Here is a 21,719-nt window from a genome sequence, read left to right as displayed (position 1 = left end):
GATATAATCGTTTAGAAATTAATCGATTTGATGAATTGATGATTGAAGTTAGTTAATCTTTTGTCCTACAACAACGAATGAGACTCGTGATAAGAGGGGCTAAAAATTATAAGCACGAGCCTGACTCGTGGTACTTCATTCGGACTAAACGTAAACACAAGCTTGACTCGTAGGTATTTCGTTCGGATCAAATATAAACAACACGAGGCTGGCCTGACGCGTGACCGAACTTCTTGTTTATTGTGATCCGAGAAATCGGGAGTTAGTAGGTAGAACAAAGTTAATATACTTATATATACTGTCATTTGTCGTTATTAAGTCGTTGAAATATTATTATTCATCGACTGATTATAGTTATAATTATAGTTTTTCCAACAATTGTATTTCAATTTGTGTGATTATGGTAAACATTGGATAAGTGCCTGAAAATCGAGATCCAAATTAAATATTAACGAAATATCAATCTATATCGATAAAGATTATAAATTCCTTTTGTAGAAAGTAAGCGAAAAAAAATAAAGACTGAAAATAATTGAACGTCATAGTGCATTAAAGAAATATTTACGCCCAATAATTAGATTTGACAACTTATTCAATGTTTACTATATTGAAGTACAAATACAAGTAAGACAATAGTTACGAGCAATCAGAAAGAAATAATTTTGCATTTTATTATGCTTGCTCTTAACTATTGCAAATAATAATTTTTACGTGAATTACTACTAATTGTAAAAATTAATTGGAATCTCATTTCTATACTTTTTTTAAAGTTATTAGCAATTCGAAGGATTTCTACAGAGATAAATAAAAATCACGTAACTTGAAGTTAGATCGGGGAAAAACGGAACTTTTCATTACGCGATTTTTCTTTTTGTAAATTAATTAAAATATTCAAATCCTACGCTTTGCTCGTGACTTGTATTAACGCTTCGAGCTTTTAATTAATGTATATAATCTTAATTGTTAATATTAAATAAATAGAATTATAAATAATTATGGGAATGAAAAACATTTTTTAACAACAAAAATAACAATATTCGTTCAATAATAAATATTTATTACTAAAAATATGATTTTTAGATATTAAAAAGGCCGAACTCGAAGCGTTGATTATTACACGAGTTGTACAATCCTATTTGAGCGAAATATGATGAAAAATATTCTTATAATATTTAGAAAAGGTGCATATCGATCTTGAATAAATTAAATAAAATATTCAAAAGAAGAAAAATTATATAAATTTATTTTATCATATAAAGATATTAGAAATTTATTTCTTTTTTTTTTCCTTTTTTTTTTTTTTTTTTTGGGAATGAAGAATCGAGTTTAATTTATGTTAAAGGAATTGTTTAATTATTATGCCCGATAAGGGTTGAATAATCGAGACAATCGATTACGATAATAAAAGATCCTTAAAAGGCAAGCCTATATAATTTACTCGTGTATTATCTGTATTACGAGCGTACGTATGCAGTACACTTTCATTTATCCTAGAATTTGGCACGTGATTCACACAATTTCAACACAATTCGTTTATTGTGTCGGCAACTCGAAAGAACAAAATGTTTTTCATATTCATTTTACAGTGCAGTTTACGTGACGATACATGATATAAAGCTAAACGTTAATGGAGACTTATACTTGAATCTTGAACATAAAAGGCGGAAGGCTACTCACTATGTCGTAACTATGTATTTTCGTAAATCTTATTTGAAAAGAATAAGAAAAGCATCCGGTTATATAAGAAATAATAATTAATTTTAAATTATGCTTTGAATTTGATTTTAGATAAGGTTTTTATTTTTTTTTTTTTATGAATTAAAAAAAGAAAGGAAAAATTTAAAAATTTTACTTAAGCTGTTTTAATATTAATTCTTTCTTGTTATCTCGGATTAAGATTTAAAATCAACGATGAAATTCAAAAAAGAAAGTGAAATTAATAATAATAAATCGTAATAATTTTTAAACACGTGAAGAAATCGCAAATACATAGTGCGAATAGTATATTATATTATAAATAAGTCTATCTTAATGATTAAGTATCACTACGAAAGACCATAGGGGTCCTTCACGAGGCTTGTCCCCCCCAGGAGTCGATTGTTAAGTTTCGAATCCTTTTCTGTATATTTTAATAATACTGATATAGGTTTTCGACGTTCATCTCCCGACGTTTATAAAATTTTTAATCAATTTGTTTTTATAAAAAATACGGAAAATTCAAAAAATCGACATTCTAACGACATTCTATCTAAAGAAGGAGAAAAAAAAAAATAATTCGTGATAAGATATAATGGACAGATGAAAAAGATTGATATTATCATCTTATATCGAACTTTAAAAAATAAAAAAATAGAACTGCTAAATTAAAAGAATCCAAGATTAATCAAAAGATTCTAATTAAGAGTTGCAGATTGGTGTACGAATCAAATATAATATTAAAATCCAACAGATATATCGTGTAATTAATTTTGAATCTCAAATTAAGAATTCTGAATCTAAATTTCTAGAAAATCTAAAAAACTTAATAAATTTTTTTTTTTTTGTCTTGAATTTGTAACGCTTTTGAATTTTTAACTTAAAAGCAAAAAAAATGTTTCGAACTTCTTGACACTTCATCACTATCACTTGTGTATCATTAAACATATGCTATAACTACTTCTATCCATTACATTCTCCGCATTAGAACATGTATAATGGAAAAAACTCAAAAACCGAGTTGTTTTCGATCAATTAAATTAATTAATTAAATCATCGATTATTTTCTTCAATCGTACATATTTGTATGTACTATGTCAAAAGATACCAAAGTTTGCGAAAAAAATCTAATTAGAAAATCCTTTTAAAATCCTATAAAATCGCATAATTAAACTGATTTTTTCTCTACAACTGTTTTTTTCTTTTCTTTTTTTTTTTTTCTTTTTAAGAAAAAATACCACGATATCACACGATTTCGTGCGAAGGATCAAATGGGTTTACTCTACGAAAAATCGTTTTTTTTTTCCTTTTTCTTTTTTTTTTTTTTTTTTTTTTTTTTACCACATATGGTATTGAGCGAACGGAGGTTTCGTACATAACAGTAATAGTTGTTTTCTCGCTATCGTTACATATCGGTTGACACGTGAGAGAAACCTCCGTATGTGTGATGTGTGTGTTGTGTATGTATGTATGTATGTATGTATGTCGTACAGCTACAGTTTACGGTTTATTAATCCTACAAGACTAGATGTATAATCGGTGGAAAAATATCGTTATTCTTCGTCAATCGGAATATCATAAATTTACGCACGTAATACATTGGACGTTCTATATCCAGCAGCTTAACCTTCCCTCACGGGTACGAAAAAGTAGGTTGAGCGACGGAATCCCCTTCACATCTCCTTTCCCCTCCCCATACCTGACCCGTTTCCGGCTCGAAGGAAAATAACACTTGCCCCTTCCCCTTCTTTTCCAACGTAACGTAACAACGAAATTTTGTTGAATAAATAATTAAGCATACTCAAGAATGAACATCGTACAATCCGAGAAGATAAATATAAATTTACAAAAATTAACCTTATAGCTTGGAAATTATATTAGATTCAAGTAAGGGAGAGATAAAATAAATAAATAAATAAAATAAAAATGCATTCAGAGTTTTTGTTCAATTTTGAAATTTTTCTTCGTGCTGGAAACGAAATTGAAGAATGGCTTCGAGTAGCGAAGCTCACGCTGCTGCTTTTTTTATTTTATCGCGACTATCCCTCTCACTTTTCGCTTCTCACTTTACTCGTTCTGGACATTAGAAATGGCGGAGCGGCAATTGTACCAATTCTCTCACCGTGTCACAGCTAAAACTTGACTAAAGCTATTCGTATCTCGTACATAATTATCTAAATGCTTAATCGTGCTTTTCAAAGATTTCTCTCTTTTTTTCTTTTCTTTTTTTTCTCTTCTCTTCTCTCTTCTCTTTCCCCTCTTTCTTTCATACATACGAACATGGTCGAAGATCCTCGATTTAACATCAATCGCTCTATCTACACAATCACGCAAAAGAGATGATCACTCGTTCGCTCTCGGATTTTTGTACAAAAAGAAAAATTAATTACTTTCTGAAAAACCGTTTATCGGTTGTTTCGGTCCTCTGGATAGAATCAGTCTGGAAAGGGAATTCAACGGACTAGAAAATCACTAGATAATGACTAGAATTTTTAGTATTTTTTTTTCGTATGTTCTTAACTCCTCTCTCTCTCTCTCTCTCTCTCTTCACCCAACGCTAATTCGCGTGTTAATATTTAATTATCGGATTAAAATTATCGATCACATTTGTGTGAAGTTCATTTTTTTTTTTTTTTTAGATACTTAATTCCAAATCGAGAAAAATATCGTGAATCGCGCAAGATGTTTGTTTCCAAAATTTCAATTGTAATCCTTTACTTTTGGTAGAAAAAAAAATGGCGACAAGTGACGATTCGTGGTATGAATCTTTCGATTGATTTTTTCCCCTCGGAGATTTCCGCATTAAAATACGAGAAGGAATAAGAAAATTTATCGGACAAAAGTGGAACAACCTTGAAACATGTGAATAAAGATGAGTTGAAAAAAGAGCTCGCAATTTTTCAATGGGATGTTCACGGTGTAAATACGAGATCGAAAAATTCGGCTGTTTTCACGATTCGTCCAATAAATTTGATAAAATGTAGGAGCCTTTTTCGCCTCCACGAGTGGAATATCAGTTGCTCCAACCGAAAACTTGTCTCGTTTCTAATCTAATACCTACGATCGTTTTCCGACCATTTGCTACCTAAAACCTTATCGTTACCTTAATATCTCTAAGGATGAGTTTTAAGGATATAATTCCATCGTCAATTTGGCGGAAAACGAACGATTCTTTCGAAAGGAGCGAAAACGAAAATCATGGACGGACCGTTTGCGGACCTATTTTCAAATAATATGATTCGTAATATAACCCCGACAATAGTCGAGAGGTTATACACTCGTATAATCACGAAAGATCGTCGTTAAACCGTGTTTCCAAATCTCTTCGAATCTTTTCGACAAATCAAGTGGCTCGGTTATGGATATCGTGTCACAACGTAACACAACAATTAAACGTTCCTCTCCAGATCTTCCTATTACGTACAATTTCAAATTCTTCCTTTTAATCTTACACAAATTTTCATCGACTCGTCTCCGCAAACGGAACGACCTGAAAATTCAAAATATTCCTCGCGAATAAACTTGGGCCTAAAAAGTGGATGTAAAAAAAACCTTGTGGTAGTAAAAACTGCTTAGTAAGTAAGAAAAGTTGTAAAAGTCGGGCAGTGGTAAAGTTGTACGACCGTTGGAGAAAAATATAGGATCGTAAAGATAAAAAAGACACGATCTTTTTCGCGTATCTTTCTCGCGACTCGATCTTTTTGGGGGGGGGGGGCGATAATTCGATTGTCCTCTCGTCCTTCCTTGGTCCTTCCCTTTGTACGACTTTCTAAAACCTGCTGACCGCCTCGTCGTCGGTCACGAAGTAGTTGGAATTCTTCACAGCCGAGCTGTACATGTTGTAAGTGGGGCTGCACACCACGAGGCCGGTCATACAACCGCTCAGCTCTTTCTCGTTCGTCATGGAACCGTGTCGGGCGATCGTCGACGTCCTTCTGTCCTTCTTAACCAGCGTCATGCGGCAGTCCTCGGAACGCAACGGCATGGATGGATAGGTCGGTTGCCTGGCTAGCGTGGTCAGCGCACGGTCACCCGTGTCGTTGAAGCTGCGCAAACGTTTGAACGTACAATCGGAGAGGGCGTTCGAATAACGAATATCGAGTCGTGGATAGATCTATTTTTCGTGGTGAATTTTTCTGTTTCTAACATTAATCGAGATACAATATCGTAATGGTTAAATTATATAGATACCTGTGATGCCTGACGATGCCCCTCTTGATCCTGCAATGTTCGTTCCCGCCCTGCCCCTCCAACGCCGTTCCATGGGTCTTGCACGCCTCCACCCCCATGGGAACGGGGGAAAGGGAGCCAGGCCCGTAAGAACCGCTGCTCTGCCTCCTGTCCAAGATGTGGACAAGCTCGACCGACGGTGTCGGCGAGAACGTGCCCTAAAGACGCTTTATATCAAACCTCACCCTCCTATCCGTGCATGTGCCACGAATAACGAAACACCGCGATAAAAATGATCGGAAGTAAGCTTTGCGAAACTTAAAAAAAAATATACTTTTCGACATCTGAAGGAAGGAACGGGGAGCAGGAACAGTTGATGAGAGGAATTGCTAAAAAAATCAAACTTGTAAAAAAAAAAAGAAAAAGTTTAATTCAACAACAAATACAAAATCAACATAAACGTTTTATAATATAACCAAAAAATATATATATATATAGAGAGAGAGAAAGAGAATTTAAAATAATAATAGAATATAGGATAGAATCATAAGGAAGTGACGTTGGATTCGCTCACCTGCAACGATGGCCTCCTCAACGTGCCACCCTCCATACCAACCAGTTTCACCCCTTTCACGTTCTTCTTAACGTTGATCGTGGTTAACATGTTGTCCGGTATAGTTTGAAATTCCGTCGCCCCCCTGTCCACGACACCGTGCCTCTCGTTCTCCCTTGTTTTGTCGTTCACCAAGCAGGATCCAGGATCCTCGATTTTAGCGTAATGGGCGTCAGGCGTGACGGTGGTGGCCATCGTCGAATTGGCCGGAACGGTGACCATGGCCGGGTTGTTGCACGGGGCCATGGCTATCGGTGGACGATCGGTCGGCAACAACATCTGGCCCATAGAACCTCTCAGATTTCGCACGCCTAATATCTGACCTCTCGAGACCTCGTTGCTTTGTATGGGGGCATATTGATTCGGGGTCGGGGTATGTCTGCCGGTGATCGAGCTCGCGTGAATGGAATTTCTCAACGTTTGAAGGTGTTGCAGGCTTTGGTTCGCCTTTTGGGCAGCGGATCCAATATTGTTTATCTTTTTCTGGGGAGTGTCTTTCTCGTATAGATCGCCGGCTATGGTCCCGTTGTCCCTTTGATCGGTCACGGAGTCCTCGACGGAGTTAGTCGTGGTGCGGTCGTCGTCGTAGCTTCCAGGCCCGATCCCATCGCAAGAATCTATTCCTGAGGTAGATTTCTGGGGAGGGAGATTTTAATTTTATATTTCTTTTTCTTTTTCTTCTTTCACAGTTTTTTTTTAAAACAGAGAGGATAATTTAATAACTCACATTGACGGAAGAAGTGTCCATGAGGGCGGCGCCCGAGCTGCTCTGTACAACTCCCGACTGATCCTTCGATTTCCCCGGTGAATAGACGCTAAGAACGTCGCAGCATCGGGGAAAGTAACCTTTCCCTAGAAGATTTCTCGTGAAGAAACTCGTCACGAGTTGGGTGCACAGGGCCACTAGCATGGCCCCGGTGCGGAATGGGAATTTTTGCGATTGCGTTTCCACGTCGTAAAATGGGTACTCGATCAGTGCCGGCACACCCAATCCTTTTTCTCCGCCTAGGATAGAGAATATTTTCGAAATGAACATTGTTAAGATGAAAATATTTTTAAGAACAAATTTTCTTCCTTACGAAAATTGTTATCGCGTTATCGAACAACAATTTATAGATATTGGATCACATTGGCGTTTTTCTCGATCAAAATATGAACCTTTAGCTTTAACAATCTTTTTTTCAACGAGAATTCAACTGACGTATTCCACTTTTGTAAAACTTCGTGGTTTCAGTCACGAAAAAATTCTTCGAATGCTGCGATTACAGCTTCTTCAATGTCGAATATATTTAAAACAACTGTAAATGGCGAAACAAGTGATAATCGGTCGATGAAATGTCTGATGAGTATGGTGGTTTATGATGTATGTCGAGTGTTGACACGCGAAAGAATAGGTTATGATGCCTCTTTGTTTCAAAGAATTATTCCCTTTACAGACTATCATACAGTCACCGTAACTTTTTTTACTCCGTAACGATGGTTTCAGAATTTAGAATTTTCATTAGGATCCAATTATTATTCAGATCGTGTACAAAGTTATAATTCTATTCAAAAATGGATTTCTACTGTTTCGAGCTTTACACTTCTAAACGTCGCAACTTTTGATCCTCTGTCGGTTGGTGCGGTACCCACTTTTCCAATTTTTTCACTTTATCCGTTGCACTCAATGTCTAACAACTGTCATCAGAGATTTATGTTTTCATTTTGACTTTCGATCTATCTTTGTTTTGATTTATTTCGAGGCTTATTTTTAAGATTGTCATTTTCAGATCTGAATTTTTGAAACTATCACGATCCTCAATAATAGAATCTTCTCCGAAACTTAACCTAATATTTCGATATGCTTCAGTTGCACTGTGACTCAGCTTAAACTCGTACAGGAATAATATTATAAATTCGTTTACTTTTCAAAAAATAATTAGGTTAATATAAAAAAGAACTTATTACGCAAAAGAAATATAAAAGGATAAGGTTAAAATATGGTAAGCAAAATATAGGTTAAGTAGAGTTTACAAGTCACATTTGTTATAATTGTCATTTGTTTTAAAATTGGCAACTTTATGTGGTACAGCCTAATACATAGGAATACATAGGAAATATTCTATTATTCTCACCGCAAAGGCGTAAAACAACAGCCACGAAGTAACCAGCCAGACATCCATACGTGTCGACCAAAGATGGCCAATGGACCACAGTTAACAATTGAGGGAAGAGCACCACGTAAACGAGATCAGAAGCCAAATACCTTTAAAAAAAAAAAAAAACAGATGAATTAGTTGATCTGTTTAATTGATCGTCAATCAGTGAGTCGACAAAATGAGCGTATTACTACTTACGACAGATAATAAACGCTGTCCACCGTAAGTGCAATCACAGTCGACAAGACTGTGATCACAAGCACGGATATCCGTAGTATCCAGTTCAGTTCCCTTTCGGATGCCTGTGTTACGAAAAAATGAAAAAGCTTTACCATTGTTCTCGTTCTTTCGAATCTTCATTCAGACAACATTTTGAATATTTTCGATTTTGTCGTAAAAATTAAGAATCTTATTTTAAATAAAAAATAAATAGATCATTTTTTTTTTAGGATTAACCTTCGGTCTTAGCGTCAGTCTGTAGACATTTCTGGAGAACATGGAACTGCTGGCCAATATACTTGAATCCGCCGAGGACATTACTGCCGCGGAAATAGCGCCCAGACCTAATAGATCAATATCGAAAATTGCGCTATTGACAAGCGTGAAATACATTTACTTAATATATACATTCGATAGATTTCGACAAATTCCCGATTTTTTTTTAATTAAAATCATGCAAATCTCTTTTATTTCTCTTTCCTTAACTTAAAGCTTAAACTTTATTTTACAAAGCGAAGCAGTCGATAAGAATGTGCAAAGTCTTCGAAAGCCCGTGTATCACTACTTGAATTTTTATTCTTTACGGACACTCGACCTGTTTCGCGGTTGCTTAAGTGACTAATGTTCGAGGTGTGCCTTGCTGGTACGGAGAGAAAAAGAGAGAGAGAGTGAGTGTGCTTATACGGAAGGTGAGAAAAGAGGGTCAGATGGTTGTAGGCGAAGAAAACAGGCTCGCTGCTTCTCGCGAGATTTCAGACAAAACGCGTGAAAGAGAAACACGCTCGAAACACAGTTCGAGTGTTTGTCATTCGGAACTAGAAGGGAATCGAAGGTAAGTCTGAGCGTCTCAAGGAAAGGAGATCGAGAAAACTATCGGGAGAGAGGGGAACAGTTGTTTTAGCTTTCGAAATCGTCACAGAGGGTTCTACACTTACCGACAAAGGAGACCCACTGCGGTGTCAAGTATCGGAGAACGATCGGTAATGCTGCATTCGCTTCGTGCGCTATTATACTTTTGTTAAATCCCTGCACGGATGACCAATCGGTGGCACGTGCCACCACGCCAATTAGAGCTGATGGAAACGCGAGGATCATGCAACCGAACATCGATGTTATTGACAAAGCGGTCGCCATCGATGTGCTTCGCATACTTAGGATCCTTTGAAAGTAGCCCTGGATCATTGTGAAATCTTTTAATATTTGTAACTAGATTCGTAACTACCGGAACGAACTAATCGATATTTTTCTTTCTTTCTTTCTTTCATTCTTTGTCCTCGCTTGAAACAATCTTTCATCAAACCAAACCAAACCAAACGAAAGTTCTCGCGTTCGAGTACACTGCTCGTGCAGATTCACGCGTCATATAGATCAGAATATTATCTTGATGAATATTCAATATACCTGCCAAGGTATACCGCCAAATACCAACAACAGCATGCAATCCACCCACTCGCCAAGATCCTCGTTCTTAATCTCCCCAAGCCATTCGTGCGGCGTTAGATTCTTCTCGAAGTTGACGGCTGGGTGGAGAACGGAGAATGGCGCAGCCAATCCCAACCCGATCACGATGCATGCCAGCTGCAACGCATCGGTGCACGCGACGGAGTAAAGTCCACCGAACACGGTGTATCTGCAATTCACAGGTTTAATTTTTTTTTTTTTTTTAATTATGATATATATTATAGTATGTCATAGAGTTTTATCGCTTATAATTTCTATTTTTTTTTCCTTTTTTTCAAAATTTCTCTCCAATCCCAAAGTTTTACTCACACGCCTGCCAAGAGGGCAGAGGCGACTATGCTGATGTCCGGATTCACGCCAGCAACCACTGCCAACGAGCTTCCCAAAGCTCTCAACACCCCGCCACACCAGAACAAATCACTGAAGAGGGCGGGGAGGAACAAGAGCCCCCCGACCCCTGCACCGTATCTCTCTTGAAAAGGATCCAACATGGTCACGTGTTCCGCTTTTCTCATTGGTCGTACAAACAACACCGCACCTGCAACATTTTTTTTTCTTTACATCCATCATTTCTCGAACAACATCTTCGTCGCGAAGATTGATCAAAACTCGATCAAGAAATTGTTTCGTGCGAAAATGCAATTTTTCTGAACCTTTGGATTCAAGAGGCCATTTTCTTTCATGGTCGAGGAGAAAGCATCGTCGATAACAAGAAACCTACTTTAACATACTCTCTAATCTTCTTCCGAGATAAAAACCCTCTTCCTGCACGTGAACCTAATTCCTTCTCTTTCTTTCTTCTCAATCGATTAATATTAATAATTTTAAACATTTTCTCCTCGAATCGAATGCTGTAAAATTGTATCGTTTATTTTATCTATAATTATGAAATGAAAACGAAATGTATCGAACAAATCCTTTATTTACAATCCTTCTAAAATACATTCAATCGGATTCTAACGAACTAGAGAGAGCTTTCGAATTGGAATTGAATAAAATAGAAGGAGGTATTAAATTACCATAAGCTCTGATAGAATTAAAATTAGTTTTAAAAAGAGAGGGGATTGAATTGTTAACGGATGTCGATGGATTCGCGCTTTTAATTAGATAGCGGATGCTTCGATTAAGTGAAACGCAAACGTTGTGAATAGTATAGCCTCGATTAATTGGAGTTCAATCAAATTCGGGATCTGTGGTCGAGGAATGGGGGGGGGGGAGGTGGAGAGGATTGGGGGAAACATCGTTAACGAAAGGGGATATCCATTACTACAGGATACGCGCGCGCAAAAAAAAAAAAAAAAAAAAAAAGAATTGGCGATAAAGTGGTTTGAGCATTCGTCGGCGTGCAAATAAATCGAGCTTATGTGTGTCCGTCCGATCGAACCATCGATTGGGTCGTTCAATATTTCAGCAGAGAATTTTCCAGACGCTCTCCGCCGAATCGGAAAAATTTTTAATCTGGCATTTCTGACGATTTTGAAATTGGAATATCTTTCACCATTTGTTTATTCTTTTTTATCGTATTAAAAATCGTATCGGAAAAAAGGATCGACAATTATTGCAATTATCTTTATTATTGTTTACATCAATTGCGAAACTTTTTTCAAAAAGTAATTTTAATTTATATAAATTTTAATATCGAAATTTTTATATGTTTTGCCCCATTTTAATTATTGAGAAAATTGTTTACGAATATTTAAAAAATACGATGATCAACTCTCTTAAAGCACGCCTCGGATGACAAGTCGTCAACAATAATTCTCTTTTAAAATAACTTTCGCGGAATTCAAATAATTCGCGTGAGAAGAGAGAAAAAGAAGGAAAGATAAATATAAGAGCCTTGGATGTCCTCGGCCTTGACAGTTTCATCATCTCTCATACTCATCGATCTACTTCCACTCCCTCTACCGCCATATTTCATCGAATACGTAGCTAAGTTAAGGTTATGTGTGCGGTGTAGCATGGACCACGATGCAACGACAACGTTGATTTACAATGAAAATAATTGAGAAGTTTTATTTTTATATATTTTTATATATTTTTCCAAGTGTTGGATAGAACGCTTCAATTAAGAAATTTTTCGATACCATATTTGGAATATGGAATATTTGTTTCGATTATTGATGAATTTTACGCCCTCGTTGCATATACACGTGGTCACACGCTTAACGTTAGCGTGAAAGATCAGTAGCATACCGAACAGTAGACTGAGGCTGTAACCGAAGGGCACTTGACACCAGGCCAATCCTTTGGTAAACATCAATTCAGCGGTCCCGTTTATGTAAGCGCCACCGACCCACGTGGCTGTGGAAAAAGAGCAAAGAACGTGCTGTATCTCTCGATTAGTTGGCTTCGATTAAGCGAGAAATCGCTCTTTCGAGGGAAAATGTTAGGGAGCGAGGCCGGTCATCTGTAAAAGCTTAATAAACATGTTACTATATACTGGTGAGGAAATGACGTTTCTTTTATTTCTTTCTTCTGAAATTAGAGAAAAAAGTTAAAAGTGGTGTAGAAATAAGTATGTGATTAATTATACCCACGAATATATAAATAATTGTTTATCCAAGATCGAAAGTTCAATTATTTATATCTTGTTGTATCTATTTTCTCTAACGCGCGTAAATTAATCATATCTCTAAGTGCCAATTATTTATAAATGCATCTATTGTTCATAACAATCTATTTCTATCTATTATATCATAAACAAAAGGTAAATTTAAATTTCGCTAGAGTATTAAAATCTCATCTCATTTCATCAATTACCAAAACAGCTCGACCTTTGTCGATCCGACCATTAAGATTAAAGCTATTCCTGGTGTAAAACCAATTCCCCGACCTAAATTTTCCCGTGGCTGACCGAACGCCGCTGGAACAATCGGAAAGACCGCAGAAACGCGTGCAAATCCCCTCCATCGTTGCTCTTACCATTCACTCTTCACCGAGCGGAGAGAGAGGGGTGAGGGGAGGGAGGAGGAAGAGAAGAAAGAACATAATACGGACAGTTATGGTCGAGCGGAGCATTTTCCACGGCATATTTTCCCGTCCTAGTGTTATTAAGCTAATGGAGGGATGCAAAAATGATTTCCACGGTGAGAGGTATAGGGTACGGTTAGAGCGTGTGTAATAAATGAAACGCGGTTTTAGAATGGATTCAACGGTTGTGATGAGGGGCAGGGGAGGAACACAGGAAACGCGAAATGGAGACGCGCGGACGGGAGAAATAAAAAGAGGAAACTAGGGATAAAACGAGAAACACGATTGACGCGACAACAAAGCCTGGATTCCCCGGTGTCCTACTGTGCCTGCAGTCGATAAAACATCGCGTATGTTCGTTCAAAGAATCGGGAAGAGAGTAAAGAAGATACGCGATATGATTTTTGAAATCATGATACAGCGGATGGTGATTCTACGTGTAAAAATAAGTTGGAAAAAAAAAAGGATAATATTTTTTCGTGCGAAGCTCTGTTGATAAAGTAAATCATGCTTGAAAATTTTTCGAATGAAAGGGAAATTGATTAATTTCTCTATTGAATATAAATGAACTTTTTTTTTGATAGTTTTGATTTACTTTGTATATAAAAATAAACAAAAAAATATAGAATAAAATTTTATCAAGAATTCTTGTTTTTTGTAATCAGGGAATCGTATAATTTTAAAACTAATTTTTATTAGAAGCGTTATATTCAAGTTTAGTAATTAATAATTAAAATGTTAAATATGCTTTTATTAAAAATTAAATTTTATAAAGACAAATCTGATTGTTGAGTTTAATAGTATTTTAAAAAATATTAATCTACTTCAAATTGGAATTTAAATTTTATAAGAATAGATTTGATTGCCTGTTTTTTAAAGAATCAAATATACATTGAAATTGAATAATATTGTAATTCCGAATAGATTATACCGTCCCACAAATCCCAATGAAGCAAATGATTAAGATACTTATAGATTCAATGAGAACAGAGTTGAGAATTGATAATTTAATAATCTTCATCAGAATTATTAATATCATATTCGATTCCATAGCCAACAGATTAATAGAACCATGAATTTCAGAAGGAACAGAATTCGGATAATTCTATTTATACGAGGCAAACGATCAATTTTTAATTGAATTCCCAATTTGACTATTTTATAACTTACAACTATTATATAACAAGCATTTACAATCGAACAATGTCTGAATTTATTGAATTTCCAATATTCCATTATCAAAAGAACATTCTCGCCCGACGAGATCGAATCAAATATATAATCGCACGAATTTGTTTGTGAAACTTACCGATCAAAGTAAACACACCAAGAATCGGACCTAAGCCACGGTTGGCCAGTATCAAAGCGTCATGGCCATGGCGGGATTTTTTCTTCTTCACTGCGGCCGCCCAAATACCGACACCCAACACCGCCACATAAAACGCGATCACACCGACCAAACCTATCACGTACACCCCCATCGCTGCACCCCCTTCACTTCTCTCTTCTTCCGGGATAATTGCGGGATCCCCTGCAACTGAATCGTTTTCAGTCGTTAACGCGTTTTCTCCTTTATCTCTCCACACACACACACACTTGTCATTACGCGAGATTAATTACAAAAGATATTTGAACACACCTTTAAATCCCTTTTGCTAATTTATTAGTCGGGCATTAAACCGATTGAAAAAGTAAAATTTCGAATAAAGTTAAGTTCGAGTAAATTGCTTATTTAAACGCTCGAACGTTTATTCGCTTTTCGCATAACCATTTGCCACTATAATTATTCGCAATTATTTACAATTATTATTATTACGAACGATTATTATTATTACGAACGATTATTATTATTCTTATTACTTCGAACGATAAGTCATTGAGGTAAATTATGAAAGTAAAATTACTTTGAATAATATCACTTGAATAACGATTTGACACTGTAATTATTTGCTACGTTATTATTATTACGTTTCGAGCACGATAAATCATCGAATTGATTCATGAAAGTAACTTTGCTCGTAACTTCCGTTATTCGAATTCCAGCCCATCGCACGTTCGCCACAGAACTATAGATTGGAAAGAACAACAGGGCACGCGGGCAAAATAGCAAATCGAGCCTCGCAACAAAGACTCGAGTTTCGTGCACTAATTTTCCGCCGTTCTCAATGCTCTCGATTGTTCTCCCATTTCCAAGTTCTATGCAAGCGGGAAAGAAGAGGCCGAATCGATCGACGAGAGAGAACAAAAATTGAAAATTGTCAATATATATATATATATATATATATATATATATATATTATCCCCGGCAAAACTATTTTCCATTCCATTTCTTTCATTCTCGTTCCACGCTGGAAAGCGTCTCGCTCGTCCCGTATCGATCGTCCTTCTCTCTCGCCTCGATAAAATTCGGACAGTCGAGGCTTCGCATCGTTGCGGGCAGAGGCGGGCACGAGAAGCAAAAGTTAAAGCTCGGTAAACTTCGGCGGAGTGAAAGAGCTAATCGAGCGAGGCGGCAATTGCAGGCTGGATTAAAATTCAAGTGTGGCCCAGATATCGGGCATGGATGGGTCGTCGGGTCATGACCCGGCTCGCCGCTTTTACTCACGTAAAGTTCAGCCGATCCTCCTCCGCGCCCCTCTCGCGCGGCATTATTAATTCGTTCGCGAGTCGCTCCCCACTTTTTCCTCCCTCCCACCCTCCCTTCCTGCCCCTCCCTCCCTCCTTCTCGACTTTTCTCGATCCTTCTTCTCCTCCTTCTCCTCCTCCTCCTTCTTCTCGTTCGTGGAGAAACCACCGGCTGAAAAAAAACGAAGGACAAAAGAATGCTCAGAGGTTTTTGTTTATTTATTTATTTTTTTTTTTTCGATAGAAAAATTCGAGCATTAGTATTCGTTTCTTTTTTATCCCTCGAATTTCATTTGCTCTCGGAACACGAAGCACGCTTTCGATTTTCTTTTCGTTTTTTTTTTCTTCGATCGTGTTTGACGAGTTTTTTTTTATTAATGTAATTACTCTCGCCTTGCGGAAATATAATTTCGCAAGAGAATTATATTTATCTTTAAGAATCAGTTAGTTCTTAATTTAATTTTTTAATTTTTTATTTATCTTTAAGAACCTGTTAGTTCTTAATTTCCAAATTAATAGTGGAAATGAAGAAATGGTTATGCGCTATAACTGTATTACACGACACAACGAAATGTGAGATGCTTTTTGGAAAATTTTGGGGGGAAGGGAAGTATTACGGGGCGTTTTTTTTTTTCTTTTTCAGGAGAAGCTCATCGCTCTCGTCGTCTCATCGCTCTCGTTCCCCAGGCTAAAGCGTGTATCCAGGGCTTTTCAGAGACTTTTCTCGCGGAAATCGTAATAAGAGACTTAAGAGGAGGAGAAGGAGGAGGAGGAGTTCAGGACGCATCTTCACGGTTTCACGATGGCTTCTCAGCGAATTCGTTAACCGCTCGCATCAACCGCCGCCTTTCTCGCGCGCGCGCGCGCGCGCGCTTTTCACAGGTGGAAACCAAAACCAACTGGCGAAAAAGGGGCCCCGTTTTTTTTTTATCCCGGCGGAAATTTTTCTAATTACAAGCGTGTTTTCTTAATTACACTTTATACTTTATGTACCTTTTTTCTTTCCCCCTCTACGGCGAAAAAGCTTCTGCCTCGCGAAATTTTGCAAATTGAGCGCAAATTTTAAATTTTCCAAAGCAAAGAAAAGTGGGATGAATTCGATTTCATCCAATGATGGCCCTTTTATTCGATAGATTCTCTTCGCAATATCGCGTCCTTCCCCGTTTAATTGATTTGATTAAATTAGATCAAATCGTTTAACCAAAATTTCCTCCACAATCTATCGCTATTTCTATTCTTATCGATGAAACTAATGAAAATTGTAGAGGATGCAAATTTTTCCGATCGCAAGCGTATTATTCTTTAATTATATTTTTATACCTTTCTGTTTCTGCTTTACGAATTTTTAAAATATATTTTAAAATTCTATTTTTTGTTAAACTAACACACGCGTATTTCGCGTTAATAATTTGATTTTCGTGTAAAAATCTCTTAGAGTATTCGTTAGGATTAGGAAAAGGAGTCGTTTCGCTCAATCAAGATTCCCGTCTTCTCTTTCTATCCCTTTATGGAAATTTTTCTAACTACAACCAAGTGTTTCTTAATTATATCATACTTTTCTTTTCTGAAACTTCCGCTATATATTTTTAAAATTATTTCAAATTTTCCAGCATCCAAAGGAAAGCATCCATCCCATTTTATCTGTCCAACAATGTCGGTTAATAATTTGATTCAAATCTCTCGGCGGAGAGATTCCGTTTAAAAAAAAAAATAGAAGAAGAAGAACCAGTCGTTCAAAGCCTTCCTTCAATTTTTTTCCTTCGTCGTCATCTATCCGTTTCCGCTCCTCGTGGAAAGAAAACCAATTAGAACGAGCGTGTATTTCCACGATGGCCGCCTCTCCCCCCTCCACTCCTCCTCCTCCTCCTCCTCCTCCTCCTCCTCCTCCCCCTTTGCCCCGCGCAAATCGAGAAACTCTTAAAAATCGAGAATCGATAAATATAATATCGAATTGCTTGACTCGACCTGTTTCTTCCTTCTCCCCCCCCCTCCCTCCCCCGAGTTTTTCCGCCCTTTCCGATACGTTTGTTCGAATTCACTTTTATCGCTTTCCTGCCAACACGGAGGAACATGAACCAACGAGAGGGCGGGTGAAAACGGAAAAGCCGGGGCCCGCAAAAGGCCGGTTCGTTACTGAAATTGCTTACTAATTAAGTGTAACGGAAAAGTGGAACGGACGGAGAGAGGAGGAGCGTAAGGAGATGAGAAGAAGGAAGGAGAGAATTAACGAGGGGAAACGGCCGGCCGTTTTCTAACTACAGAATGTATAAATAGCGAGCGCGGCTCGTTATAAATTTGTGGAAAAAAAAAGTGCGTCGGAAAAGTGAATTGGAACGGATGAAAGGAGAGAGAGAGAGAGAGAGAGAGTTTCAGACAGACTCTGTAGACCGCGAATCATTTCTCTGAAGAGATTAAAAAAGAAAGAAAGAAAGAAAGAAAGAGGAAAGGAGAGGGGAGGAGGAAAAACACGTATACAGGGAGGGGAGGAGGGAGGGATTGGTTGGAAGAGAAACGCGTGAGAAGGCGAGGGGTTAAATGGCTAGGAGGGGAGGGAGAACGAGTTTAAGAAGTTTGCTCGGTTTGTTCCTCTGTTTTTTTCCCTCCTTCGAAATCTCCTCCTCCTCCTCCTCCTCCTCCTCCTCCACGATCGTTCGCAACGAATTTTCATCGCAGGATATCCTCAATCGCTGCCTTAATCGCTTTCAGCCGAGACAAAGGAAGAGATTATCATATTGTACGTCGTTTAATTTGTTCGATTATCACCACGAGCCGAGGATTTTATTACGGGGAAGATTTCATCGAAGAGAATTAGAGAGAATTATTCAATTTCGTGGTAGTTCCAAGATAGTTTAAGTTATTCAAACGTGTAATATATTTTTAAAAATTGAAACGCGCACAGATTCTTTTTGTGCTTTTTAATTTAATTTCTGATAAATTTTCTCATCCCGTTTCACATCGATTAACCATCCGTTGTTAAGCAGAGCTAATTTTCAAATCGTATCCCATCCTATTGTCTCCAGATCTTGACGTCTCCATTACAATGGCGCTCGGGATGCGACGGCGGAGGACAATAACAAAGGACTGCCATCTCATGTACTCCGTACACAGTACGCGATAAAGGACGACCGTTTTATTTACCATTATTACCCGTTTGTCGTTTCTCCAACTTTTTAAGCGGAAAAAATTACGAAGGATCGATTTTAAGCTTTTCATTTAAATTGCTTTCAAAACGAATCACTGTGGATGGCACACTCTGCAAACACGTGACATCTAGAAAATAATGCGTGCTCTCGAAAAATTAAGTTTTCCTAAGATGAACCGAATCGTTGAAAACAACCGTTAACCTTCGATTATATCATCAAAATTTCCACTCGAAGAATGGACCAAGAATCGAATGTTTCCTTCTTTCCCTTTCCTTGAGAATGAATCTCAAGAAGCGAAGCGAAAAATATCCTCCCATCCCGGAAATTTCGTTCTCTTCGAAAATGAATTTCGAAAACGAATCAATAAAGAAACGGATCAAACATTTTCTTCTCCCTAAAAGAAGAAAAAAAAAAAAAAAGAAAAGAAAAAAACAACAACAACAACAAAATCGAAAGAACCTCGGGAATAAAAACGGAAAAGAGGAAGTTTCCGTTTAATTTTTCTCTCAGCGAAGAATGGAATGGCGACTTACCCCCGGAACACGCCTCTCACGTGAGAATCCCCATGCTGCTTCGATTTCCGACTGGATATTCCCGGCCAGTAATAATCTTGGATTCTCCAGAGAAACCAACAAGCTCGATTCCTTTTTTTTACAAGAAAACAAACTACGATCAAAAAAGAACGATGAAGAATGGTTTATTAGTCGGCGAGGATCGAGAGAAAGGGTGGAAGAAGGAAGCGAAGACGCGTGACGGATGGAAGGTCGGAGCTGGAAGATCGGGGTGATGGCCGAAGCGCGACACGCGGACGCTTTTAACGAGGACGGGTGCGCGCGAGACGAGTGTACGCGAGCAGAACGGCGGCGACACGAGGGAGCCAAGCGTACGACTGAATCGCAGCACTCCGGATTCGCAGCATCCCGTGTAGAGCTGATAGGCCGTGGAGGCGGCACAGCCAGAGGGGGACGTGTGCCGCAGATGGAGAGGGAGAAGGATGGAAGCTGATGCGCCGCGCAGGGGAACGTGTCTGGTGGATCGGGGTTGAAGGGGAAAAACGCACTCTCCCCTCATCCCCTCTTCTCTTTTTCCCATCCTTCTCCTGTCCGAGATGTGTATCTTCATCCTTTTTCGGTTCTTCCACTTTTTCCTCCTTCTCTCTTCTTGTTTCTTCTACCTTCTTCTTTTGCAAAACTTTTACTTAAACCCCCCTCCCCCTCTTTTTCCTCTTTCTCTTGTGGAGGGAAAGAAAAAGAGAAATATATATATGTGTGAAAAAGGAGGCGAAGAGAGGAATATGGATATCATCGAAGAGAGAGGGGATGTTGGTAGAAAAGCTGAAGAGAAGAGAGGATGAAAAAAGGGGAATGAGATGGAGAGAAAAGTGATAGAGAAAGAGGAATGAGAATTATTAGAGAGAGAGAGAGAGAGATGAAAGCTACCGAGAAGAATGAAGCGGAAAAAGAGAAGAGGATGAAGAGCACGGGAATAAAACAAAAATGGAAAAACAAACATGGAAGTTACCAAGAGAGATAATAAATGTAAAGAAAACGATGGAAAGTGATGGAAATAAAGAAAGTAGAGGGAAAGAAGAGAAGAAATTGGAACGAGGGTAGATAAGCTAGGATACATGTTGATGCAAAATTGTGGAATAGAATTTCTTTCTACTAAAACGATGAGAGAAAAGAAACTGACGATTGTTTGTAAACACCACAGGAAAAAAGCAACTTGCCAAGAAAAGTAATTCGAGATGATTTGAGAGAGAGAGAGAAAAAAAAAATAACAAACACGAGACGTAGGTTTACCGTTACAAGTATTGAAAAGATACTGAAAAAGAAAGAAAGATAAAGAGGATTCTTCGTCATTTTAAATCGCAATATGTAAAAAAAAAAAAAAAAAAAAAAAAAAATAGTTATCTGCAGAGGATGCAAAATAAAAAAATTGGGGATGATTTACGGCATTGTTTATAGGAAGAAGAGAAGAAGAATTGCGAATTATGAGGGGAAACGTGACGAACGTTGCCGTTGCGACAGGAATAGAAAGATATCGCGGGTAAAAAAAGGAAGGAAATACGACACAGTAGATAGAAAACCTGACAGAAATCCTATGACGTGTTAGACAGTCGAGAGAAACGCAGAAAAGGAATAGCAGTTGAGCAAGGAAAGGATAAATGAAAAATATAGACAGCTGATGGAAACGGACAACGGTACACAAGCGGAAAATAGTTTTGCTGCTTAAAATGGCAGCGCAAATATCGGCAAGTAAAGGAGCGACGTAAACTCAAACAGTTACGAGTTCATTCGAAATTGACAATTAGCGCTAATTGGAGATTAATACTTTGTTGATTATATTTTTAAAAACAAATATTTTTAAAAAATTTCGCAGAATTAAAAATTCTTTTCATTTGTTTCGGATAAACAAGATTATATTTATCGTTAAAATATATATATATTGAAAGAATACTTTTCAGTAGGAATGCTTTTAAAACGATCTCTCACACATTGTACTTTTCCCTAAAACGAAACAAAGAACACGAAAGATTACAGGAGAATGCCGCAACGGGAATAGAAAATGGAAAATCCAAGAAAAAAAGCGAATGAAACATTAGGCAGGATGCATCTATATATCCGCCGAAAACACGGACATACACGTACGTACGCATGCGCATACACGTCGTGGATGGAA

At 37.6% G+C, this 21,719-nt stretch overlaps 1 protein-coding gene across 2 annotated transcripts; it reads right to left on the bottom strand.

Moving 5' to 3' along the window:
• Positions 1-4,393: 4,393 nt before the first annotated feature.
• LOC100865628 (high-affinity choline transporter 1) lies at positions 4,394-19,930 on the bottom strand. Of its 2 annotated transcripts, XM_012490505.3 has the most exons (14): positions 19,571-19,930; positions 15,875-16,066; positions 14,579-14,806; positions 12,493-12,600; positions 10,606-10,834; positions 10,237-10,465; positions 9,771-10,008; positions 9,073-9,179; positions 8,815-8,918; positions 8,593-8,723; positions 7,206-7,483; positions 6,440-7,114; positions 5,887-6,083; positions 4,394-5,741 (listed from the first exon to the last, which is right to left on the bottom strand). In XM_012490505.3, the coding sequence occupies exons 3-14, from the start codon at positions 14,748-14,750 to the stop codon at positions 5,465-5,467; spliced, it is 2,745 nt and encodes a 914-aa protein (XP_012345959.1). In that variant the 5' UTR covers positions 14,751-14,806; positions 15,875-16,066; positions 19,571-19,930; the 3' UTR covers positions 4,394-5,464. The 2 variants fall into 2 exon arrangements, with proteins under 2 accessions (XP_012345959.1, XP_031774126.2); XM_031918266.2 differs by lacking the exons at positions 4,394-5,741; positions 5,887-6,083; positions 15,875-16,066 and having other exon boundaries at positions 6,276-7,114; positions 19,571-19,928.
• Between the last annotated feature and the right edge of the window lie 1,789 nt (positions 19,931-21,719).

Source organism: Apis florea, unplaced genomic scaffold (assembly GCF_048593485.1).
Source record: "Apis florea isolate Af1SG1 unplaced genomic scaffold, ASM4859348v1 contig_2350_pilon, whole genome shotgun sequence".
NCBI lineage: Eukaryota > Metazoa > Arthropoda > Insecta > Hymenoptera > Apidae > Apis > Apis florea.
This window is presented reverse-complemented; position numbering and strand designations above follow the sequence as displayed.

What these genes read in the sequence shown, in the direction of transcription:
- LOC100865628 (XM_012490505.3), bottom strand. Translation starts at nt 14,750, where the DNA reads ATGGGGGTGTACGTGATAGGTTTGGTCGGTGTGATCGCGTTTTATGTG. An exon ending in TTGGCGGTATACCTTGGCAG is followed by an intron (nt 10,009 to 10,236) that starts GTATATTGAATA and finishes ACAATGATCCAG; the next exon opens with GGCTACTTTCAAAGGATCCT. An exon ending in TGTTGTTTTACGCCTTTGCG is followed by an intron (nt 7,484 to 8,592) that starts GTGAGAATAATA and finishes TCTCTATCCTAG; the next exon opens with GCGGAGAAAAAGGATTGGGT.